Here is a 26,893-nt window from a genome sequence, read left to right as displayed (position 1 = left end):
AGCGAACGTTTTTAACTCAAATCTTTGCTTCTGGGGAGGTCCCTGGAACAACATATTTTCAGATGTGGGTCCGCGGCGGCCAAATACATAATTCTAGGGGTCCTTGACATGAAATAGTTTGAGAACCACTGACATAGAAACTGTCAGGATTTAGAAGGCATTTGTAGAATCGTCCTCGGGTCTAAATGGGTTAAGGTAATAGCAAGACTGCAAAAATCACCATCTCCTCTAGTCCTCTCCCCCACTCACCCATCTACCTCCAAACCTCGGCACATTTATTTTGTGCCGCCCACTGTACTTTGGTGAATGAGGAGGGTCCAACAGTCCTTATCTCTCCCTCTATACTCTCCTGTTCACACTCACCTCCTCTCATCCCTCATGTGCTGGAGCTTTCTAATCCAGTCATGCAGTCCAATGCAGCAGCATGTGGAAGGTATAGCTATAAGTGCAGACTTTGGTAACTAGATATTCAAATTTATAACGGGCGGCCGCTGACCGCCAGCGGGGTAGGAGGGACTCTAATGAGCGCTCCGCTGTGTTCATCGTAGGAGAGGACGACCCGACCACGTACCGGAATTTCTGGACTATAAAGCGCACCTGAATATAAGCCGCACCAGCTAAATTTAGGGGAAAAAACAAACGTGTACATATACAAGCCGTACTGGACTATAAGCCACAGGGGGGACGTAGAGATAGATTTAGAAGCTTAGGAAAATAAGTAGCGGTTTATAGTCCGGAACTCGGACGGGGCTGAGTTCGGCTCAAGCGAACTTCGCAACGCTCGACGCGGAAACTCCGCTCGCTTTTTGCTCGCTCGGTGGCGTCTCTCGTGGCTCGACTTCGCCTCTCCGTCGTGGTCGAAAAGTCTCCCCCTTCTTGGGGCAGGGAACTGTCGTCGTCGTCCCCTCCCCCCGGACAGGTACACTCTTTTGCAGGCTCAACTATGCCCCGACTCCTGACTTCTGGAAATAGCCGATCTACGAACGACACCGGCGCGCATAACACTTACAGTACCAGCCATAATTGTATACAACATAGTTGTACTTGCGCACAGGCACGCACGAACGCACACACACGCACGCACGTACGCACAGACATGCACACACACACACACACACACACACACACACACACACACTACAGTCACATTGTGCAAAGCTGGGTTTATCCTGCAATTTCCGGTAGTAGAAGTATTGACAAGAAGACACCATTCCTTCAGCGGCTCACAGACTACATTCATTCCCACGTTCCATCTGTCATTTCCTACATCTTTGACTCTCTGCCACCTGATGCTGCCCCCACCACAGCCAGTGGCCACCCACGTGTCTCATTGATAACATTTTGAGACATGGACAGTCAGAGAGAGCCTCCTCCTCCTCCTGCTGCTAGCGCCGCCGTCGAGATGCTATATTTAGCCACGCAACAAGAGCGATGACTCACTTCCTGCCTCACTACAAAAAAAAAATCCCCCGGCTCGCTCCCAGCTGGTTCGGGACACAGGCAGGGAGGGAAGCTCATTGGCCGACTCCCTCGTTCCAATGCCGACAACCGATTGGCCTCGCGTGAAGACGGTTTGCACCTGAACAACAATCCATATTGTGAATACTACTACTCCTGCGTACCACATGCATAATTATGTAACCGATATCTGTCTCTGTGTGTGTGTGTGTGTGTGTGTGTGTGTGTGTGTGTGTGTGTGTGTGTGTGTGTGTGTGTGTGTGTGTGTGTGTGTGTGCGCGGTTAAGTAGCTGTCTCTCTGGGCAATCATACTCTCCACATTACATAAGTCGGCACTTTATATAATACATACTAGACTATTACAATATGGGATTTATTTTTTTACTGAGGAATCCATGTGTGCATGTGTTGAGTGAAAGCCAGGGAGCAGTGTTGTTTTTGGCAGCAAATTTCTATTTTTAGTTTAGTCATAGTCTTTGGAATGAAACCACATTTTAGTCACCTGGAATGTTTTAGTGTTAAGTCTAGTTATGTCATGAGATTTTAGTCGAATAAATCAACAGTTGATAAAATGTATTTTGGCGGGCCTTGATGATTTTACACTCGCTGAAAATAGCCGATCTACAAGCTCATCAAGCTTGTAGATCAGCTATTTTCAAACAAAGTCTCTTGTCCACTAGTCCATTCCTAACATTTTAGTCTAGTTTTTATTTGTTGACGAAATAGAAAATATATTTAGTCTTAGTTGTAGTCATCATAGCTTAGTTTTCATTTAGATTCCATTTAGTTTTCGTCAGTGAAAAAAGGTAGTCAACGAAATTTTTATTTTTAGTCCACCAAATCAACACTGCCAGGGAGAGGGACTAATCCTGAGCAACAGGCCTTTTGCAGCACAAACATTTGAAGTCAGTGCTACGAGCTTGTAGATCTCCTATTTTTGAAAAATAGTGAAAATGTAGTGCACATCTTTGAATATTATGTTCTTTCAGAGCGACCCTTAAAGTGTTGACATGTACGTGTCCTTTTTTTAACACGTTCATGGTTTAAATTGACTCTTAAAAAGCTTTGGCTGTGTAGGAGTCGCAGTCTAATGTTTAATGCACACTCTCGTTGTATGGTGGTTTCACACACCGTAAATAAAGCAGGCTATTTTCGGCATGCGACGACGTGTATAAATGAGGCTTGGTATAAATGCATGCGCGGAGCAGCCATTGTATATGCTGTGATGATGAGAGGTTGCGTAAGGCAGTGGCACCGCCACAGTGACAAGAGACTCGCACCCCTTCGCTCGCTTGTCCCTTTGGCACTGCCCGCTGGCAGCCCTGGCACGTCATGATGCCCAAGCATATTATTATTACCCAGACCCAGAGGAATGCCCTGTCCGAGCTCCGAGCTACAGCCTTTAAGCATTTAGACCTGAGGACGATTCTAAAAAAATGTCTTCTAAATCCTGACAGTTTTCTGAAAAACCCATGTTTCTATGTCAGTGGTGCTCAAACATTTTCACTTCAAGGACCCCCACAAATATATGTATTTGGCCGCCGACCCCCAACTGAAAATATGTTGCTCCAGGGACCCCCCAGAAGCAAAGATATGAGTTAAAAATGTTCGCTGTGAAAGAATATATTCAAACATTTGCGCCACATTTTCACGATTAAAAAAAAATAGCAGACCTACAAGTTCGCCATGAGCTTGTAGATCTGCTATTTTCCAACAGCTAAAGTAGCACATAATGCTTACAACACCAAAAGGGGTTCCCGCCCAAAATGGGTTAACCATTTTCAACCTGCTGTCCTATTTTGGGCAATAATATGGGACTCGGCCCAGGCCGTAGCGTAACGGTCTGGGCACCGGACTGGTGATCCAGTCGCGGTGTGCCGCGGGTTCGACTCCCGGACCCGACACGGCCTTTACCGCATGTCATCCCCCCATCTCTCTCCCGTTTCCTGTCAGCCTACTTTCTGTCCCTTAAAAAAAATCAATAAAAGGCGTAAGCCGCAAAAAAATATCTTTAAAAATAAAAATAAAAATAATATGGGACTCTTTTTGATACAGAGTGAGACAGTCATAGAGCTGAAATCGACAAATATGAAAGAAATGCTTAAACATGTAGCTAGGTGTAATGTTAAGAGTCCACAGAAGTGAACCTTTCAAGCCTGTTTTCTCAACTCGCTGCTTTCTGCAAGACATTACTCTAAGTCATATCTCCAAAACCGGTGGGCCAAGCTGAACAACCAATATGTCAATTCAAAGCTACGATTCCCTGCTTTCAAATGTTCAATGACTTTAGCCTCGGTCAGAAGCGGTAGTATATATTACATACTAGTAGAAGATGTTCCAAAAAATTCCGAACAGATCTGTGACGTCAGTGGGTTAAGACTTTTCTTTTATACTTGAATTTAAATAAATTGTGCGGACGAGTGTGTGTGAGCAACACGTGAGTGGCTGCAATTTCAGAGGGGATAATGATGATGATGGGAGGGGCGTGGGGTATAGCATCATTACATTACATGCATCCACTGGGTAAATAAAAAGATTTTCAACAGCACATGACGACACCCCTCCCTCTCTCTCCTTGTCAAAAGTGCCTTGCCGTTGTGCGCAGACCAGACCAGCTGTGGCCTCCTGTTTGATCAGCATTGTGCAAGGCGGTTGAAAAGTGAACGGAGGTAGCATGGTACAGTGGTCCTCTGGTGGTCGACCCGCTTTTGCGTAACGCTATAGCTCTCTAACCCATTTAGACCTGAGGACGATAAAATAAAATAAAGGCTTCCAAGTCCTGACAGTTTTCTGAAAAACCCTATGTTTCTAGGTCAGTCGTTCTCAAACATTTTCATGTCAAGAACCCCCAAGATTATATGTAATTTGCCGCCGATCACCCCCATCTGAAAATATGTTGTTCCAGCAGGAACCCCTCAGAAGCAAAGATTTGAGTTCAAAACGTTGGCTCTGAAAGCATATATATATTCAAAGATTTTGCACTACATTTTCACGAGTTTTCGAAAAATAGCAGACACATAAGCTCGTAGCGCTAAATAGCTATTTAGCTATTTTTCAATAGCTAAAGTTTAACATAATGCTTTAAACACCAAAACGGCCTAAATGGGCTACGCTAACATGCTAGCAGCCGGTGGTAGCCCTGCTATAGGCCGGCACTCCACGCACTCTTTAACCCCGGGTGCATTTCCTATACCATACGTCATACAAGTTCAATTTACTCCGCAGACTTTTTTTTAAACATAACCTGACCTCAAAACAACTTCTGTGAAACACAAAGTGCTATTTTCATCTCCCTGCCGTCCCATTCATCTCTCTCTTATGCTCCTTTTTTATTTTAATTTTTTTACTCGACTTCTCCCATCTTCCTTGTTCCCTTGTTCTTTTCGACGAGCTCCCCGAGGTTGTAAACCTAACATACCAATCACACCATGCCAGTCTCCACAATTAGACTACAGGGTAGGAAGACAGAAGAGCGGGAGGGGGAAGGGGAGGGGAGGGGGGGGGCGACAGATATGGATATATGCTTGGGCCATGAGGGAGAGAGGGGAGGGAGGGTGGGCAGCTTACTGGGGGTTGCTCTGTCTGTGTGTGTGTGTGTGTGTGTGTGTGTGTGTGTGTGTGTGTCAGCAGCACCAGGAACCCAATGTGATTCCAAGAGGTCGTCTGTGTTACAGGGGGGGGGGGGGGGGGGGGTGACCACTTACTAGGAACGACAAACCGCCACCTATAATTAGCTTATGCCCTTTGGTCAGCCAAAACCCATCTCCCCCCCCCCCCCTCTATCCTGTCCCATCTTCACCCATGGGACTCCTCCAACTTCCCCCCCCCCCCCCCACCTGACCCCATTCCCCACCTTCAACCTCATCCAGTGATCCAGGCCAGTTGGTTGTTGGGCCTTGCTTGGCACAGAGCGTTAGCTGTGCATCGTGGAAAGATTCCGTACTGCAGAATCATGGCCTTAACCGTGCACACGTGTGTGTGTGTGTGTGTGTGTGTGTGTGTGTGTGTGTGTGTGTGTCTATATTTGACACACGCAGAGACTGCGTGCCCAGTTTTGTCAGCCAGATGAATGACATAGTCCAGCCTTGTAGTCTCCAAGGGGCTTCTGCTGGCTGGCGAGCACAGATATCACATCACAGCCTCCCCGCCCCCCGCCGCGATTAATTAAAGAATGATGATTACTATATGCCAGCATATCGCCACCGTTCAACCCTTATTTTGAAGATCCAAAACACCGCGACTGGATGTTGCAGCTTGATGGTGTCCGTTGACTCTCGACCGGTGTCTAAGCCAACAACAGATAGCCATCCGAAGCTAACGCGAGTAGCCTTTCCACTAGATCGGATCAAACGCGTCGCTTATACAACTGAATAAACGGAGCCTACGTACTTTTGGCGGCGTCGCTTCCCGACAAATAACGCAGGCTACGTTTTTTTGGTGGGGTTAACTGCCAAATTTCCTAAATTTATCCCATGATTTTGCAACCCATTTTTTTCACCCAGTGTCAATTATCTAATGTAATCCTGGGCGCTACACTCCCTCTGCCAACCTGGGAGGGCAGCGGACTGACCTCATGCTTCCTTCAATGCATGAGGAGTCCAAGCTGCTTCTTTTCACCTGACAGGGGAGAGTTTCCCATGGCCGGACGTAGCACGTGGAAGGAACACGTTAATCCGACCAGTTCCTTTCTCCTCCATCAGGCACCCCGGCTGGCCAGGGGGAGGCAGTATAGAGACCAGGATTACTGCATTATATTACTAGGGTACCTACCCTAGAAGGCCCAACAGGGCCGGGTCACATGCACAGAAACACACATCGCCTTAGTACAGCTCGTAGGAACAGAGAGAGACAGACAAACAGGCACACGGCTTCACCGACAAGCCGGAAAGCACTGCCTGACAGACATGCACGCACGCGATGCGGTTCGGCAGACAGATAACAGACAGAGCAAATTCCAAGTACCAAAACAAAGGCAGACGAGCAGTGGAAACGGGGCAGGGGAATAACGTTAACCACCACAACTGACCTTATCTCCACTGGAGTAGAAGAAATATCGCAGGCGGACAATATTGCAATGATCCAACTTCCTCATGATCTGAAGCTCGCGGTTCTGAAAAGGAGACAAGACAAGACACAAGGGAAACAAGAGAAAAGTGGTGAGATGGCGGTTGAATGTTTTGGAGTTCAGACCCGACGATGAGCGACTTGGAACGAGAAGGTATGGGTTTGCAATCCAGCACTGTGGAAAAAGCATAGACAGGAGAGACAACATTGTGCATTTCAGGACAGTCTCCCTTAACACCTAAGCCCAGCTGCCTCCAGTGACAGCCCCCCCCCCCCCTACACATAAGGACACCATAAGTGCAGTTACATGTGTTTGTGTGTGCGCGATCGTGCGCGTGTGTGGACAAATGTTTACAGCAACATAAAAGCTTTGCACCATAAATACATATTCTGCATATAGGTCTGGTGTGAGTGAGCGAGCACTTGACCCTCAGTGGGGATGCACATTTGAGTGTTACATAAAGATTTAAAAAGCTTCATTTGAGCCCAATAAGCAGCTCTCTCTCTCTCCTTCCCTCCCTCCTGTCCTGCATCTTCCTTAAAGGAAGACGCCACAGTGCATGTTGACCAAAGTGCCTGTGTGTTACGGGCCAGCTGGAGGGTATGTTTTCTGCTGTGTGAAGAAGTGGGAGGCAAAATATATAGAGACAGGGAGGGAGGGAGAGACACACTTACAGACAGTGACTGGTTGACTGATGCACTGGTTGACAGATCGACCGGTAGTTAGTTTAATTTATTGTCCACGTGTGGAAATTTGTCTTCAGTCTCAACAGTAAAAAAAACAGTTACAACAACAACACTTTTCTCATGGCAAAAAAAGTGCAGGACAACAGTGGCAAATACATTGGAAAAACAACAAATCTAGCGAGACATGGTATCATGTAGTGCCTTAATGGTGTTTGGTATGAAGGATTCTTTTTTAAATGCTACGGTTAGCTTTTGGTACTTTTTTACGAAGTACCTCCTTGTAGATACAGCCTAATTGTTTCTGTCTCTTCCCAATGATTTTTGAGGCTAGGTTCACTATTTGCTGCAGCTTGCTTCTTCCTTTTACATTTAGATTGCCATACCACATTGCCATGTTGAAAGTCAAGTCCTCCCATCAGGTTCTTATAGACCGTTTCACTCTAAAGGAGTTGAGCTTGCTTAGTAGGTGGAGGCGTTGGTTACAAGTTTTAAAAAGTCTGGTCAGTATTTTCTCTGAAATTGAGTTAGGGACATATATTGACAGCTAAGTATATTTATGATTGTCAAACAAAGTTCATCCAGTTCATCCAGTTCACCAGACAGGCGGTTCATTCACAGTCCTGCTGTAGCTAAAAGTGGATTAGAATCCACATGAAATGTGCTGGTCTCCTCCGCGTCATCAGTGCCCATACCCGAGACACTTATTGACTTGACTGATTGAATACTTTAGTAGTCAGAAATGTAAACAGCCGGTGGTACCGTCAGACATTTTAGGCACATTTTAGGCTAGTTTCCATTGTGGTCCCATGTACTCAATCGTCAAATTAATTTAAATGACAAATGACCGAGTGACAGTCTGAGCTGTGTCCTGGTAGGTTAGTGCCTGAGCTAGCCAACTGGCTGGCCAAAGTAACATTTGTACAATGGCGTCTCTCTCGCCGTCGCCGATAATGAACACATTTTCTTTTTTTTTTCTATAATGTTTTTATCCCACAATTTTGCAACCCGTTTTTTTCACCCAGTGTCAATTACCGTATCTAATGTAATACTGGGCGCTACACTTCCTCTGCCAACCTGTGGGGGGGGGGGGGGGGGGGGGCAGCGGACTGACCTCATGCTTCCTTCTGTGCATGAGGAGTCCAAACTGCTTCTTTTCACCTGACAGGGAGTAGTTTCCCCGGCCGGAAGTAGCACATGGAAGGAACACGTTATTCTGACCAGTTCCTTTCCCCTCCATCAGGCACCCCGGCTGGCCAGGGGAGACCAGGATTACTGCATGTTTTCTGTGAGGGTACCTACCCTAGGGGACACGGGGAGAACATGCAAACTCCACACAGAAAGGCCCTTTCGCCAACCCCGCCTCGGGTATGGGCACTGATGACACGGAGGAGACCAGCACATTTCATGTGGATTCTAATCCACTTTTAGCTACAGCAGGACTGTGAATGAGCCGCCTGTCTGGTGAACTGGATGAACTTTGTTTGATAATCATAAATTGTCATTTTCCTTTTCTTTCGGAAAATGTTATGCTTTTAAACTGAAAGCACCCAGGTCATATGACAAAAATATAACATACAAATACAAGAAAAAAATCTACAAGCTCACAACGCGCCACATTGCAACGCACCGTGAGCTTGTAGATCGGCTATGTCTGTTTGTTCCCCCCCCCCCCCGACACATGAATTTATATGACCGGAAAGACTATTATGCAAAAAATAATTGCGATCATCAGGCGATTATGTAATAATTGTGACAGGCTGGCAGCAATCAAGGGGCGTCTCGAGACCATCTCACTGGGGCTAATTCACTTATAGTCAAATGGTTCCCACAGCCCCCCCCCCCCCCCCCCCCCCCCCCCCAGTCTCCTTCCCCTCCCCCACACCACGGGAACCATTAAGTTACATCATCCTCCACTGTGGTTTCCTGTAGACTAGTGTGCACGTGTGTGCGTGTCATATAAGACCCGAGTCGGGACTGTGCAGGCAACGCCCTCTTCTCTTTCCTCGCGGTGGGTTAGTAGGAGTGTGTGTGTGTGTGTGTGTGTGCCACTGCCTGCGCGCGTGTGTGTGTGTGTGTGTGAGATGGTACCATATCTATGGAGGAGGAGCAGACGGGGCTGTTCAATCAGCGCCCCGGCCCAGCTCCAGTTCTACCGCAGCTCTTCCCGAGTGCTGACCTGTCACCGACCACCAGTCCAGCGTGTCAGCAGTCGACAAGAGCAAGAGTGGGAGAGAAAGCACCGAGAGAGAGAGAGAGAGAGAGAGAGAGAGAGAGAGAGAGACGGCTAGCGAAAGTGGACAGACAGCTGAGCACACCTCTGGCACAGGGCCCCGCTTCGCTTCATGTGTCTCTCTCTCTCGTATCACCGACGGGTGGTCAATTTCTCGAGAGACTGGACCCCACATTGAGCACTGACTGCAGGCAGCGCATAAATAGCCTGGCATAGCCAGACTAATATCACTGCATAGATTAGTCTGGTATCTTCTGTGTGTGTGTGTCTGTGTGGAACAAAAGTCACACCTGTGTGAAGTGAGGAGTGCCGTTATCATCGTACATGTTCATCCATTCATCGTCAATGGGAATTTAATCCTTGTGTAGGACAGAAATAGCCGATTTGCTCGTCTACATACGACGTCAATTCTACGTTCTTTGCTCAATGGGAATTTAATGTTTCGTCGTCATGAACGGGGCTCGAACACTCGACGTGCTGTCAGGCCAAACGCCTATATGTGGCATGCGCCTGGGCCGCTAGGCCAGTGGGCACCCCGGGAATTTTATGTTTGTGTAATAGGCTGAATATCCCCCATATTTGCATACACTGGGCCCTTATTGCTCCCTTCTTCCCTACCCCGAACTTCGAAGGGAGTGAAATCCAGTCTTGTTCCATGCTAGCGCATAAAGAACAGGTCACATGGGTGCCTGGTCGTACATCAGCAGCAATTTGGGTTTCAGTGTCTTGCCCAAGGACACTTTGAGATGTAGACAGGAGGAGCCGGGATTCGAACCGCCGACCCATGGATCATTGGACGACCTGATCTACCTCTGTGGCCAGTCCATGATCATCAGTTGTCTGTGATGATCACTGAAACTGCTTTGGCAATGTAAAGTTTGTAATAGTATGTTTTCCCATGCCAATAAAGCTCCTTTGAATTGAACTGAACTGAATTGATAAAAATGACGTACGACTCCGAATTTGGGCACAGTTCCAGCCTGATCAGACCACAAATGACTTGATGATTTCCATTCTAAAGTTTATACAAAAAATGAGAAAGCAAAATACATGGAGGTACTGCCTTGGCCTATAGTGGCAGCATGCACAGGACATTTGGCACCGCTTATTATCGGTCTTAGTGGTTTGCGAGAGTCTAGCCACACAGAGACGCAAGGACCACAATGGAAACAAGTCCCCGGGACATTTCTGTGTTATCCTCTTACTGTACCTCGTGCAGTTTACAGGACGGACTGCCTTCATGTCTCTTGAGTCTTAGACATAGACGGCTACCACTTCAGGAGCTATTATCAACCCATTCATTGCCTACTTTGTCTAAACAAAAGTTTATATCTTTCCTAGAGCCAAATAGGTAAGGATATAAGATGTACTAGAATGTTCTAGGAATAGATCTAAAGATACAAATGCAAAAGTACCCTAAATGAAAGAGGCTCCATGGTACTTACTGCAAATATTATAGTATCAAATGGTGCCTTCTACAAAAGGTCTGCCAACAGATGACAAGACTAATTAAACGTACCATTTGGTAATTTGTTTTCCCTGAACAAGGATTCTGTGGTGAGAATCCCCTCCATTCACCCCCTCTAAAAAAAAAACCACAGGCATGCGCTCCGTTTGTGTGTGGCACTTTTTAAATGATTTGCATATTAAGGGCTTTACCATCTACAACCCACCCACAAGCAAGACACAAAAGACTGCATCGCTAACCACTTTAACCCTGGAATCCCTATTTTTGTAGATTGACCATTTAAAAAGAAAAAGAACAGCACATTTTCTTCAGCCGAGAAAACCGTCCGGTGACAGAATGAACACAGCAGATGTCACATTGTTCCACTCGAATAATAGATACTAGCATGAGCAAATAATAGTGGACTGGACACAAACTATGGATCGATGTCCTCTCTCTCTCCCTCTGTGAGTGTGTGTGTGCGTGCACGCGCGTGCGTGTGGATGACAACATCAATTGGTCTCTGGACTGATATGTGATCCATTAGATGAAAGTGGAGGAGGACCTCTCCCAGAATGGACGAGGACCAGCCGTGTTGTAAGAGCCCACAAACATCGACGACTCTCTCTCTCTCATGCGTATGCACGCACACACGCACGCACGCACGCACACACACACACACACACACACTCTCACGCTCTGATGTCAGCTGCACTAGAACGCAGAGCCTACTCACATGATTACCGTATATGACGTTGGTATGTGTGCGCGTGTGTGTGTGTGTGTGTGTGTGTGTGCACTCATATCATCACTGCCTGGAAGAGGTACTCATGCACTCATGTTCAAGTGGTGTGGTTCTGGTTCCGTTTAAAAAGCTGCAGCCCTCCAGGCCGTCTTCAGATACAAAAACAAGCGCCGAATGAATCACAGGAAGAAAAGAAAAAAACTAGAAACAAAAGGGGCGCGGTGGTGGGAGACTTATAGAGAAAATAGAACGCAGGTGTTTTGTCTGTGTGTGTGTGTGTGTGTGTGCGTGCGCACGTGTGCGTACGTGAACTGTGAACCATTCAACAGCACATGCCCCCCAACACAAGCATGTGAGGAGACTTAACGCTCAGTCGACTCACTTCGTCGTAACAACCGGAGAAAGCGCGAAAAGCAGGAGGTGGCAGCTATAAGGTGGGGGGAGGTGACGGAGAAAACCGCCAGTCTAACTGCAGGTTATGAGGAATGCTTTGTAGAGCTCAGCCTGTGACGATGATGATGTCATCTAAGGTTGGGCGATATGCCAATTTCTTTCAATCGCCAATCGTCTGTTTAAAAATCGGCGATTGACGATGTATTCGTGTTATTAAAGTAAAGTGAGAACAGCTCACTGCAGGTCGCAAAAAAGCCAGATCTACAAGCTCTCAAGGCGCCGCGTCCTGCCTGTTTTTGCAGCTCTGTTCGCTACGCGTTGAGAGCTTGTAGATCCGTCTGTTTTTGCAGCACAACTGCACAGCCAGGGTAACAAAATAAGAAGTTGGAACGGACAAGCAGCTGCAAGCTAAGCTAACATCACAACCACTGGCTGGTGACAGTGTTAAACATGTAGCCTGCCTGCCCTAGAACTTCGGCGATTGGATTCGTATATTCGTGATTGACGATGTATTCGTATCGTCACCCAACCCTAATGTCATCATCTTATTATTACCCACTGACAGCGTATACACAGGAACGAGCCCACGGTGCCGGCCCGGTTCCGGCGAAACACCCCGTGTCCGAAACGGTCGAGAAATGACAGAGTTACCGTGTGGGGGTCCCTCTACTGTACTGTACTGTCACTGTACTGCACTGTCACACCCAAAATCATCATATATACCCACAGGAATTAATGCACCCAGGGGGCCGGGTCGGTTCCGGCAAGCCGCCCCACGTCCGAAACGGTTGAGAGTTCACGTGTGGGGGTCCCCAGGGGGTCCCTCTACTGTACTGTACTCACTGTGCTGTACTGTTATATATACAGTTAATGTGTGTGTGTTAGGCTGCACAACAGCGAGACATGGTGGTGAAAAACCACGTATTCATGAAATACTTTTGAAAAGATTTGGAAATTATTTTTGTTATGAAAGGTTGTGATTATTTTGTTTAAACTTTTTTTAAATAGTAATTTTATTAATTTAGGAAAAACTAAAAATAGGGGATATTTACTTAAAGCTTGGTCCCCAACCCAAAGCACTAGGCCACAGTCAGCCTTCTGTCTCGCAATCAAACATTGTTGTGCCCTCGTCTGAACGTGCTACATTGGGTGGCAGATGCTCAAGTGAAAAATCGGGGTGTTCAATTCCAGACCCAGATTTGTGTTTCTGATGACTATACCATACTGGCTTGGTTGTCTCCTGTCAGGAAGGATCTCCGAGTTGCCTTGTCTTAAATCCAGTTCAAGGCTAAGCGCCACAGCATATTTAGGTATTAGGCGTTCACAGTCAGCTGTGGAAAAACTTGTGCTGAGCCTTAAAAGGTTAAAACAACTGAAAAGCAACTAACTTGAGCTCACCGGGTTTTAGCTAAACCGGTTAGCTATGCACAACAGTGACAAAAGGCACGGACGCAAGTGACATGCGTCAGCCACAATGACTATTCCCAGTCGAGATATTAAACAGCTGTCCTTCAAACTTCAGTAGCCGCAGGTCTTCGTCACCATTTTATCATTCCAGTAAGGCAAGTTATCCAGTGGGCTGTCCTGGATAACTTGACCTAATTCTGAGTCTCTTAAGTAAATGGAAAATTGGTATATGGTGCATTTATATAGTGCGTTTAGTGCCCATATGGGGATGATCTTTACGTCATTTCCAGGACTTCACCAGTTTAAATAATATAGCTTATTCTGGGCCAGATCTGACTACCGTAGTTATGATATGACTTAAGTTGATCTGGCCTCTAATCGGACTCTCTCCGATTCATCCAGGGACGTCCGTCTTAGTGGGTAAGATTTATGTTGGTTGAAATCAGGTGATATTCTGGGTCAGATCTGACTAGTCTTGGTTTGACTTGATTTGGTCCCAATCGAGACGTCTCTAATTTGTCCAGGTCCTGACCGTGCTTGCTTGGGGGACAGCAATGATTTCATGGTCAACCACTGCGTAACGTGTCCCTTGAGCAAGGCAACAAACTCATTATATAGCTATTGTAGATCACTCTGGATAAGAGCAACACTAGCCAAACTCTTGGATGAACGTAAAGTAAAAGGACGATAACACACAAAAGCTAATAAGAATCTAAGCAGCTGCCCTCCATGCCAGGTAAACAGACCTCCAGGCCTTTTTCAAATCAGTGAGCTGTATAAGCCTCTAGTGAAGAGAGAGAAGAGAGAGCAGAGCACTGTACCCCCAACCCAGTTCAGCTGTCATCACAGCAGAGGGATCCGAGACAATGTCTCTACAGCACGGCAACAACACGCCATCAATCACCTCCATTCACAAAACGCAAAGGGGAGAGCAGCAAGCAGCACTCTCAATGACGGTCTGCCGAGGAAATATTAAAAGTTTCCACGGGGGGACAACAGAGCTGAATTTTGACAAAATGACTGAGTGGTTATGTGATCGTGTTATGTATGCTTGTGTGTGTGTGTGTGTGTGGTAGAGAGATTTGGAGTGGACAGGACAACCCCCCCCCCCCCAAACCCCCTAGCTCCTACAACCTGCGTAATTCATTTGCAAGGGAACACACACAAACGAACACACACGTTTAGAGCAATGTGTCAATCACGCGGCACTTTGGTTTGTTTGGGTTTTCGCGGACTCCATTCTCCCTTTCTCTGAGAACACTGTTGACAAGGATCACCCCTTTCATGTCTCTAACACAGATAATCGCACTCATTCATCTTTTCTTAGGGTGCATTGTTCTAAACAGCGACGAAGAGAGAGAGAGAGAGAGAGGAGTTTATTTGTGTGCGTGTGTGCGTATGCATGCGTGCGCGTGAGCGACTGTGCGTACAAACTCATCGACACCACTTTTCTTTAGGCCTTCATTAAACTATTTAACGATTCTAAGTTCAAGCATGTGATATATGTATTGAACGATTCAACGCTGACAGGGTAAATAAATATGAATCCGGGCAGCATGCGTGCTTGTCCGTCCGGTCTGTCTGTCCCTCACCTTAAACCTTTTGTCCTGCAGCACTTTCTTGATGGCCACCATTTCTCCGGAGTCGCACAGTTTGGCCTGGTAGACCACGCCGAAGGAGCCGTTGCCGATCACCTTGGTGTCCGTGTAGCTCACCTCCTGTGGCCGGTCGGGGCCTTGGCCTGGGGTGGCCACCACCGTTGTGACCTTACTGCCATCCTTGTCCCCTGTGAAGACAAAAGAAAGGAGATTTGTGCAGTGTATATTATGTCTCGTCGTTGTTGTTAAATGTATTACATCCGCTACATTATATACAACTGCATGTACAAATGAAAAATAATAAAGCAACACGACCAACCAACCAATGTGAGATGAGTGAATTAAATGTAGAAAGAAAAGGGATAATAAAGAATGTAAACTTGAGGTGTTACTGAGATTGAGTGCATACTGTGTAGGTTAGTGGTTTTTCATGAAGCAAAACCTCAAACATACAGGAGGGGAACCATGGGGAGATCTAATGATTACCTGATCATACCTTCGCACAAGTCATTGTTATTCCATAAACTTGAATTCTGGCTTTCAAAAGATTTTTATTTAAACCGCATTCTTCGCTATAAATAAGTACTACAAATCACAGCACAGTTTTTTTTAGCTTGTAGTCAAAATGAGTTGGCCCATTATGACACTCCCCAAAATAAACTGGGGTTCAAGTGGTTATTTCATTGTTTTATTCAGCCATGAGGATAGCCGGTGCTTCAATCCAAAGTGACAATCCAGATAGGATAGTCTAGCCTACATGCCTACTTGCTGTTCTAGTTGGAAATGAGTCAGCAACCTTGAGAAGATAACCACCACCCACCATGTGCTACACATGGACAGCGTAACCACCCAAGATTACGATTGCTGAAATGTCATAATATGCCCTGCATGTCTGAGAGTATTTGCGAACTGGATGCAGATCTGGATATTTCATCTTCAGCCCCCCACTTTCTCTTCTTGTCTGTCAACTGGGAGCAAGGCCTACTCTCTTGGGCATCATGAGGCCTTCTCCTATTTAAACCATTTCGGGCGGGAACCCCTTTTGGTGTTTTAAGCATTGTGTTATACTTTAGCTATTGAAAAATAGCAGATCTACAAGCTTGTAGGTCTGCTATTTTTGAAAAATCGTGAAAATGTAGCCCAAATGTTTGAATACATTCTTTCAGAGCGATCGTTTTCTCAAATCTTTGCTTCTCATGATTTAGAAGACATTTCTTAAAATTTCGACGTCAGGCCTAAGAGGGATTTATTTCACCCTGTGCTATTCTCTCTACAGTATGATGTATGCAACTATGCATGTGTGCAGTATCAGGGGTAAAGTCCATGTTAGCTGGAAGTTAAAGAATAACTAGCTAATAGACTGTGTCGCGTGCCACAGACGTATGCTTGCTGGACAACCCCCCCCCCCCCCACACACACACACACACACACACACACACACACACACACACACACACACACACACACACACACACACACACACACACACACACACACACACACACACACACACACACACACACACACACACACACACACACACACACACACACACACACACACACACACACACACACACACACACACACACACACACACACACACACACACACACACACACACACACACACACCCAGCCCCCATAACCCCAGCCATACAGACAGAGCCTCATGAACAACACTGACCATGATATAATATCGTCTGCTCCACTCTGCCCTTAGGAGTGAACTCTGTCTCAATGCTTCAAAATCCTTAGCTCTCTCTCTCTCCCAGACTAATATGCCATAATTAGCATATCCTGCCGTTGCACAAGCCGTGTACTTGGATTACATATTAGCCACAATGACAAGCATATGACAATATGAAGGCTACATTTTACTCCTACATGTAGTGATGCACAATATAATCGGTAGCATTATCGAAATTGACCATATCGGCCATTCAAAACGCTATATCGGTATCTCAAAATAATAGATTATTTTCACAGATATTGATGACGCAATAATAATGTGACTGTCAATGGCTCTGTCGCTTTTGTTGTGTGTATTGAAGGCAGCCTAATCCGTATAATATCGGAATCATTTAGAATCGGTATCGGCAGATATGACCGTGCAAATAATCAGACATCGGATATCGGTCATAATTTCACAATCGTGCACCCCTAATGTACTCCAAATCAGATTCATGCTATCAGCAGTGAGCAGCACCACATCCTTGCTACACGCAGCTCCAGTTTAACAGCCCAAGTCAGCTGTTACTTAATTAGCGCGTCATTTGGCAGATTATCAGCTACGGTCTTATAAACAGCAGTGTCATCTGCAACGCTGCAGTGATAACCCGCTGTCATGCAGAGGACATTGACCAGACTACGATGCCTCCATCGATCTGCTGCACACGTAGTCTCTCTCTCAACTATAGCCAGACAACTCTTCCACAATCTTTGAATGTTGAAAGTTATTTTTCCCACCGTTTATAATTTCCGTTCAGGAAACTACATTTTAAAAATCTACAAAATCTAAATACATTTCTTTTAATTTCCATTTCTGCTAAGCCTGGCTGTGACTAATTAAATTTTACAGTTGGATTCACAAGATTGCAAAAGCAAAGCCGAAGTGGGGGGGGGGGGAGCGGGACATCCTCTTTATTTTCTACAGATTTTCAGCGCTTCCAAAGTGCGGCCTGATGTGGGTTAGGAACAACTGATATCAGACTGGATCACAAGGTACTAGTGAGATGTCACCTTTCTTTCCCCTCCTGAGTGATCATAATCCACTGACCAAGCAGTGTCCCATGTGTGTTAAAAGTACAAAATGATACTCATACACCAGTGAACTCCAAAATCTAAACATTTCTCCACACACACGCGCGCGCGTGTGTGTGTGTGTGTGAGAGAGTTTGGGCATCGTGTGTAGGTACGAGGATTACACACATTTGGCAAACCTCCTAACACTCTATGGCCATACATACTCTGTTAGGATATCATTGAGTGTGTGCACTGCACGCACACACACACACACACACACACAAGCTGTGTGTGACTTATGTGACCGACCCATAACCCAGCGGTGGCTGCAGGCGTCATTATGAGCCGTGGTAAATGGGAAGTGAGATGAAAGTGAGACAAGAGGAGAAGTCAGAGATACCGAAAAGGCATTCACGTTCTTCAATCAGGACTGAGTTATGAAAAAGGAGACAAAGAGGGGTTTCTGTGACAGAAATAGACTTAGGGAGAGAGAGGAAACGACAAGAAATAGAGGAAAAAGAGACTGCCCACATACTCCAGCAGGATCGTTTCTAAGACGCCTCTGCACTTCCTCAGTCTGTGAGAAACATCCATGTACACGCACATAGACACGCAAGCGCGCACACACACACACACACACACACACACACACACACACACACACACACACACACACACACACACACACACACACACACACACACACACACACACACACACACACACACACACACACACACACACACACACACACACACACACACACACACACACACACACACACACACACACACACACAATTAATGTGCATTGGATGCCCAAGACTAAGAGAATACAGCTTCTTTAAACTTCCAGCTATTTTGAACCAGTAGGACGCCCTGAGGGCGAGGTCGTGCTGAAACAACTGGGAATGCCCATATATGGACTTTTTTTTTTGTACGTTTTCTTGCCGGGTAGGGTGTAAAATGTGCGCCAATTAGTAAGGCCCAGGGGGGGCTCGGGCTGCCAGGCCAGTTAGGGCCCAGGTAGGGCCGGGCCTTGATTTTCAGGCCTGTTAAGAAGAACTCTACTTTTCGCCGGGTGACAGGCACAGCTGCGCTAATGACTTTGGGGCAGGCCCGTCTAGAGTTTGAATGGACAGGTACTGTATCAGTCAAAAGGGAGACATCGAAGAAGAAGGACGGGTGGGGAGGATCAACATTATGGAATGTCAGAACAGGTCAGCTCCATATATGGAGATCTAAAGGGTTTGAGGTCAGATGTAGAGTTGCTGGCCGGCTCCATATATGCAGATCTAGGTGATGATCGATCCATGTACAGCGAAGTATTTGATGAGGTCAGTGCCGTGATCTTCATATATGGAGCGTGTCAAGAGGCATGACGGACGGCCATATGGTGGTGTGACGGACAGACCGACTGGTTTCGCAGGTTTTCATAGTAATCCGATTCTGCAACCTGTGGTCACAATAAACTGCTGAGCACAGCACCACGCGTGTTCCACTTTCTAGTATTGGGAAATCGATACTTTGACAAATCTAATATCAAATAGCTGGCATTAGATACCATTTACACAGAAGATATGTATTACCGGTACTCCAACTACAGTACCTATAGAGGACAAAATTCTAAATTTCTTCATAGTTGTGCATCAGTCGATATTTATAATAATAAAATCGGTGAAAGCCCTGATAGTCCTCTTCCTTTAATAAAATAAATCCCCAAACCAGTGTCCTGACCTCAACATAACCTCATCCCGCATCCAGCAATGAGCATTGCCGTGGCAACTGTGCCATCAACTGGGTCGCCACACAACCTACCGCAATGTCGCAGAGGAATAAACGGATGTGACACATGGCTAATCGTCCGACTTAATTTACGCGTGCCGCATTATTCAGCTACTAACTCAAATGGGAGAGACAAGACAGCCGTGGGAGCTCGTCGCAAGAGGTGGCAGTATCCGAGTCAGGTCACGAGGCTATCTCAGGCCACTGGGCCTGTAGCTCACTCTGAATGTGATTCAATGTGTCAAATAGCGTCGATTATGTTTCCGCCATATCCCCGCCATAGGGCCCCGGCCTAAATGTTAACTCGGAAATGCCAGATAAAATGGAGAATGCTTCCATGCAGCCCATTCCTGTACAGTATCAGACTTAAAGAAACAGCGAATGACTTCAAGTAGAGTTAAAGAGTATAGAAAATACTGTACTTCTTAGTGAGGAAAAATAAAAAGTGTATTAGTGGTTGTAGGGACAGGCACCCACTTATTTGCCTGCTCTGTCAGCAAAGACTTTTTCATTGTGTGCCTAATGCCTATCAGCATCACACTGACTGACACACAGCAGTAATAAATACACAAGTGTAACTTTGTTACAATAATAATAAATAAAGTCAAAAAATAATAAAGTCAAGAGACCATGAATTGAATTGTAATGCCAGCTGAGTGTCAGGTTTTTACTTGTATCACTCGCCATCACTTGCCATCCCATGATGCAGTTTTCTAGAGGGTACAGTTTACAGTTACATAGGTATGTCTAGCACAATTCCCTTTAAGTTATTGTGCCAACACCATCAGCATGCACAGCAAACGTTTTTTTTACAGCAAGAAATTGGACGATTTTATTCCTGTTCCTGGCCAACTTATCTCACTATGGGAACATTGAACAGGGAGTATGGGTGATAGTGTACAAAAACAACAACAGTTAAATGTATATAGACAATATGCAGGTACTATGGTATGCATATAGCAGCTATTTGTTGTTTTAGTATGGCAATCTCTATGAAGGAGCACTGTTAAGGCTCATACATAGATTTTCGGTGGTTAGGTGACCACCACCAAACTACAACATGACGTCACAAGCCACCACTCCAGCCCTTCTCTCTGTTTTTACTCACCACCGCTCAACGTTATTTCAGCTCCGGTGGTCAGCTCACCACCGGAGCGATGGTCACCTCACCACCGAAAATCATTTAGGCCTTTAGGCCCACCCTGTTGCCAATTACAAATCCATTTGAAAATGTTCAAAACTTCCAATAAGCATATCATTACTTGAGTTAATAGTATGGTATTAACACCAAGATAAAACAATAGGTCTCATAAAGTGAATGTGCAGGGTGTCAATAAAATGAAGCACAATTAGACCAGACTAGTCTGTGTGAGGACTGTCTGGAGACATCTTATAGAGTTATTAATAGTAAATATGGTCAACAAAAATGAAATATGAAATGCATGCATTGTGTGAATGTGAGCGAACGTGTCGTGTACATTGCGCGCACACACATGCACAAGCATGCGCACGCACATGTGCGCGCACACACAAGTAAAGTGTTCCATTCCAGCACAGTTGACAGTTTGGCAAGATAATACATTACTGGAACATCCAGTCACAGTCAGGAATGTCATCGGTGAGAGAGAGAGGGGCAGATATTAGCCAACAGCATCCATGCAGACATGTAGGATGGTACAGCCGGCATGGTGCCACAACAGTCATAGTGCCACAGCTATCAGAATCAACAACTGATATCAGACTGGATCACAAGGTACTAGTGAGATGTCACCTTTCTTTCCCCTCCTGAGTTTCTATTTTTTTTTTTTTTTTATTCTGTTCGCTCATCCTCGACTCTCTTGTCTTGTATACAATATTCCGTTTCACTTGAAATCAAAGAGTTGGCATAATTGGTTCATTTTGTCCCCACTGTCACTGACAGAGAAAGAAGTGAAGAGAGCAGGACAGGGGAGACGGGGAGGGAGAAGGAAAGAGAGAGCGGGAGCTTTGAAATGCTAAACAAGCTACTCATTGTTCTTGGCCAGCTGCCTCACTCACAAAACAAAACCAGGGGTGTCCGTGTGTGTGTGTGTGTGTGGGGGGGGGGGGGGCACCACCATTCACTCTAGGTGGGACCATACATGTTGGCTACAGCTGCTTCAGATCACTGGCCAAGTTATTCATGCACGCTGGCGCACACGTGTGTGTTGGGGGTGGTGTGTGCTGTATGCAATGCATGTACTGTACATGGCAGCATGGCTTTCCGTTAAGGCAGCCTTGTTGATTCAAAGGTTTCGATCACCGCTTGTACTTGTTTGATGGGAACACTTTTATTAAAGTGCTCCCCAAGTATATTATGGGTATCATCATACTTTGGGGGTATAGATGATGAGGTTCATTTGTCATGACACAGGATGCCTTTATTGCCATTGCAAAGTACTCAGTAGATACACATTGTGCAAAAAAAGGACATTTCTCCCGACACAGGCAAATGACACTATATGTAATGTCCTGAGGTTAAAATAGGGTGCATTTTGCATCCCAAAACGAGTTTATAGTTTAGGGACGCAATAAAACAACGACCTCTGCATCCACGGGATGTACTGTACTGTTTTTTATTCTAGTTTATTTTGCTAGCTTTAGTTATAATAATAATTTCTTTTGTTTTCTACATGAATAGTTTACCACATTATAACCATATAAAATGAAGTTTTTGAATAAAATGCTGCAATTTGTAAAAAAAAAAGAATGGGACTCATCAAATGTCCCTGGGACTCATCTAAAAGACTATCCCTGTATACTATCCCATATAGTATACTGCATGTGTATAAGCTTATATATTGTTGTTAATTTGATATCCTTCTGAAGTTGTCCTACTTTCCCAGCGAAGACTTCATTTGTTTTTGTTTCCTACTTTTGCTACTTTTTATGCCTTCTTCTCCTCAATTTAGCCGTTACTCTAGTCGTTAGCCAATTAATTCCTCCCCACACACACACACACACACACATCAGTGTTGTCACTGCTGTTGTACCCTACTGGCTCACGTGCCAGTGAGGAGCCCCCACCGGGAGGACGTAGAGCCTCCGTCCTATCCACCCTGCCGAACACCAACACGCACCACTGACAGGTGCCGTCCCAGCTGCCTTTACCAGACAATACAAAAGCTCACTGCTCAGGTAAAGGAATCTGTGCGATGTGCAAATGCAGTTAATAACCACTGCTCCAGGGGATGTAACCGTGAACACCATCCTTTGAAAACTAATTATTCACCATCCAGAGAGATATGCTATTGATGGTATGGTGGCATTTGCCAACCAGTGTTGTTTTCGTCGACTAAAACTAAGACGAAAAATGTTCGTCGACTACCTTTTTTCCATGACAAAAACGAATGGAAACTAAATTAAAATTAAGCTACGATGACTAAAACTAAGACTAAATATACTGACAATTTCGTCGGCAAATAAAAACTAGACTAAAATGTTAGGAAGGGACTACTGGACAAGACATCCAGTATAAGTAATTTTACACTTTGGTTGCAAGTGTAAAAACACTCACTACGACGGCATCAAGGCCCGCCAAAATACATTTTAGTCGACTAAATCAACTGTAGATTTAGTCGACTAAAATCTTATGACATTTAGTCGACTAAAACTAGACTAACACTGAGACATTCCAGGTGACTAAAATATGACAAAAACTAAATGAAGTTTCAGTCCAAAGACTATGACTAAACTAAAATAGAATTTTGCTGCCAAAAACAACACTGTGGCCAACCCCATCTCAGAGAAATACAGCAAAATAGCACGGAATTGCAATTCCGTACATACACGCCTAGAAAACCCAAAAGTCTGTACATAATACACAACTACTGTTTTGACCATGACGGAGGCATGGCTTTCACTAGTACAGAAGTGATAAAAATAAATGGTAAATGGTGCATTTATATAGCGCCTTTATCCAAGGCGCTTTACAGAGATTGTGCATTACATTCACCCATTCATACACCGATGGCAGCGGAAACCATGCAAGGCACCAACTAGCACATTGGGAGCAATTAGGGGTTCAGTGTCTTGCTCAAGGACACTTCGACAGTAACTCTGGGGGAGCCCGGGTTTGAACTGGCAACCTTACGGTTACCATCCAGGCACTCTACCCCTGAGCCACCGCCGCCCCAGAAGTGCTATTTCACCGTGGCTGGGTGAGTTCTGGTAGCATTTGCATTTAGGCCATTTTCTTTAAATACTTTCCTGATTCCAGAGTTGAACCGCACTGACTAGAGTCACTAGACTGACATAAAAGCTCTAATTGATGTAAAAAATAATAAAAGCTCATTCTGCATAAAAAAAGAAACATCCAGCCTTCCTTGTTAATTGAGCAGCTAATGGCTGTGCTAGTTTTCTGGGTTCTAATTTTAGCATACTTTATTCATGTTGAACAATGTGGACTAGCATGACATTTCTTAAAGTGAGTGGCAAAACACAAATAAACCTAGATCACACTAAACTTGAGTGCCTGCATTTGAATTTGTATAGTTGTGGTTCAAGGTAATGGGTGCGCAGGGAGATGTCCTGTTCATGAGTACAGTATATAAGCTCCAGGCCTCGCCCCACTAACATACATCAGTATTTAGATTCAAGACACATTTTGCTCAATCTGCTGCAGAGCTCACATTATGCAAAACACATTATGACCACTAAAAATTACAGTTTAGGCTAGGTCCCTCCCTTATCCTCCTCACACACATGGTTGTGGTACCGTGGCACTCACACGCATAGCAATGTAAAATTATAGTAAGTATCACTTGAAGGGGCTCATCCTTCTCTCTTGCACACTATTATTATGATCTATTAAGTTCTAGTTTGAAACGATGGGCATTGTATGTACATGTGTTGTGCAATTAGGCCTATTTAAAAAGGACTAATGTTTGTATAAAAATGATAAAGTGTGTGGACCTAATATTGATAACTAAAATTTGTGTTTTTGGCCTAGAGACGCAGTCACTGGCTGCCAGTCGGCCGCATGGCAGGCATAGCACTTCTGCAGCTTATTCGCAGAATTCCCTGAGGATGCTTGCACAGTGCATGACATGCTACTCTACTGTGACACAGCCGTCTCACTTCTGACGGTCAGAGAACCGATTTTGGAGAGTGGAGGCAACAGTGAGTGAGTGCCCTGGCCCTGAGTCACGTTCTGGGCATGTATCTATATGGGCGCACCTTCACTTTGACAGTTGCGTAATAAACAGACCGATGCTGTCGCTTTAATAACTGCACTATGAGCTCGGCTGTACGTGTTCGCGTCATTGGGGGTGATTTTTTTTTTTTTTTTTTTTTTTTGAGGAGCGAGCGAGCCAGGCATATTTTTTTCTTAACCCCTTAAAAAATGCAACAGCTAATAATAATCGTACCGGATCTTGCGGTATAAAAGCAAGGCTAAGGATGTAGATTTTGGGCCGGTGCCACCAGCCCTACCCTACCCCTCTCTCTCTCTCTAGTCTCTTGGCCCGGCCCGGCGCGGCCTGCTAACCTAACCCGGCCTGGCGACTGTGACTGACCAGCCCCGGGCCGGGCCGGCCGGTCTGGTCCGAGACGCACGTCACGTCAATGGCAGCAGCAGCAGCGCTCCCCTCCTCGCCGACGACGCAGGGGTGTCAATCTCAGCTGGTGGTGACATAGATATGACTGACAACGCTTTTGCCATCTAGAGCTGCCTGTCTGTGTGTGCTGTGCTGCTCACTCGACAGGGTTTCGACGTAGTTAGTTAAGGTTTAGAAGAAGCCATGGCTATTTATTTTAGTGAGAATATAACGTTCTGGGGGGCTTTTTAACCACAGTTAGCCTAGTGTATGACCGGTAGAATTACAGTTTTTTTTTTTACTTACTGCTGACTTTCATGCTGCCGAAAGCCGAGGGCTGCGGCACTGGTTTGCAGCTCTCAGCGAACGAGGTGGTTCTGGGCCGACCCGACATCATTCAATCCCCCTCTGGTTCTCTTGACTAGCAGCAGAGACTAGGCCCTATATCTCACTAAAATGGCAGGGTTGGTCAATTTGGCGAATCTTCTCATCCAAAAGGCTGACAGTTCTTGAATGCAATATAATTAATAATTCAAGAAAACGACTCCTTTTTTATCCAACGATATCCTTCAGTACAGTAGTTAGTTTACTTTCGCCTTATAAATCGAGTCTTTTCCTTTCTTCCCCACAGTCAATCAAAGCAACATTTCTTCCCTTTATATTCCTCGTTTTTCCTTCAGCAGGCCTTTGGAGACACGTCTTCGACTAAAATAGTCATGAATCTGGCCTCTCCCTGAGCCCCCCCGAATAAAACCAGTCCCTGCGACTTCTTTCTTGAGACGGATAAAATGTACAGAAGAGAGTCAGACAGATCACCAACAACTGGACAACCGGTACACGGCGCTGCGTGCGGAATCACAGAGAAATGCTGGGTATTCTTCTCAACGATTGGGGACGAGCATGCATGCAATTCCTCTTCATATCCCGATGTGGAGGCTCAATGATCCCACTGCCATGGCGGCTCCCTCGCTATACCCTACTACTGACTGATTCAGGGGGGAAAAACTGCCAATTTCCCAATCTTTTCTTTACGCCGAGCGGGTTTGAAAAATCTCTGCGCGGACTCCAGGTCCTCCTCCCTCTCTGCCGACACAATCCGGAGCTTCTTCCAGGGGCCTCGGGGCCACAGAGAGCGTTTCGAGGAATGGTGATGATCTTCGGGACGGGTGCGCCGACGATAGATAGTGGAAATTCTTTTTTTTTTTTTATTCCTTCCCCAGGTCTCGGGCTCGCTTGTCTTTGTCACTACGGACGTTTTGTTACGCTCCTTGCGTAAGCACTCGCGGGTATCGTTCGCCGAGCCGACTGAACACGCGGCGGCGGGGTTACGCCAACAGACTACACGGCGGTGGAGAATAGGAAATCTGTGCACGCGCACTAAAAGGGTGAATCCGGGGTAGTCGGCGCCAGCCAATCCAAAAGGCGTCCTGCACGAGATGGGCGTAGATCCTGGCTGCTGTGGGCCAATGAGGACACGGGACTTGGTGAACACATGGCATAATTTTCCTGACCCCGCCCCTTGCACTTCAAAGACTTTTCTTTTCCTGTGCAGGCGACAGGGCAGTGGGCGGAGTTGGCCCGCAGATGGATGACACTGTCAGCCAATAGGAATCGGAATCAAGCCGCCTGTTCAGTGGACGCAGCTGTCACAGAGCACCGGTGTTCATGCAGCACTGTTGCTATGTTAGTTTTCACTTTCTCTGAGCTCTCCGTCGAGCCTCCGGGACGCCCTCCCCCGGCCGCGATTCGTCTTTACCGGCTACGACGGTGTTGCTCGCTGAA

The 26,893-nt window shown here is 45.8% G+C and overlaps 1 protein-coding gene across 2 annotated transcripts in view; it reads right to left on the bottom strand.

The window, feature by feature from the left end:
• The window catches only part of gsk3ba (glycogen synthase kinase 3 beta-a), a 43,878-nt gene extending 17,443 nt beyond the window's left edge, over positions 1-26,435 (bottom strand). For both annotated transcript variants that reach the window (XM_083777309.1, XM_083777310.1), the window contains exons 1-3: positions 25,418-26,435; positions 15,024-15,217; positions 6,485-6,568 (exon numbers count right to left, since the gene is read on the bottom strand). In XM_083777309.1, the coding sequence (XP_083633435.1) occupies positions 6,485-6,568; positions 15,024-15,217; positions 25,418-25,508 (369 nt within the window). In that variant the 5' untranslated portion in view covers positions 25,509-26,435. The remainder of the gene's footprint in view (positions 1-6,484; positions 6,569-15,023; positions 15,218-25,417) is intronic.
• Positions 26,436-26,893: the final 458 nt, after the last annotated feature.

Source organism: Protomyctophum parallelum, assembly GCF_964188405.1.
Source record: "Protomyctophum parallelum genome assembly, chromosome: 11".
NCBI classification, from domain to species: domain Eukaryota; kingdom Metazoa; phylum Chordata; class Actinopteri; order Myctophiformes; family Myctophidae; genus Protomyctophum; species Protomyctophum parallelum.
The sequence above is the reverse complement of the archived record's forward strand: the minus strand, read 5'-3'. Positions and strand labels throughout refer to the sequence as shown.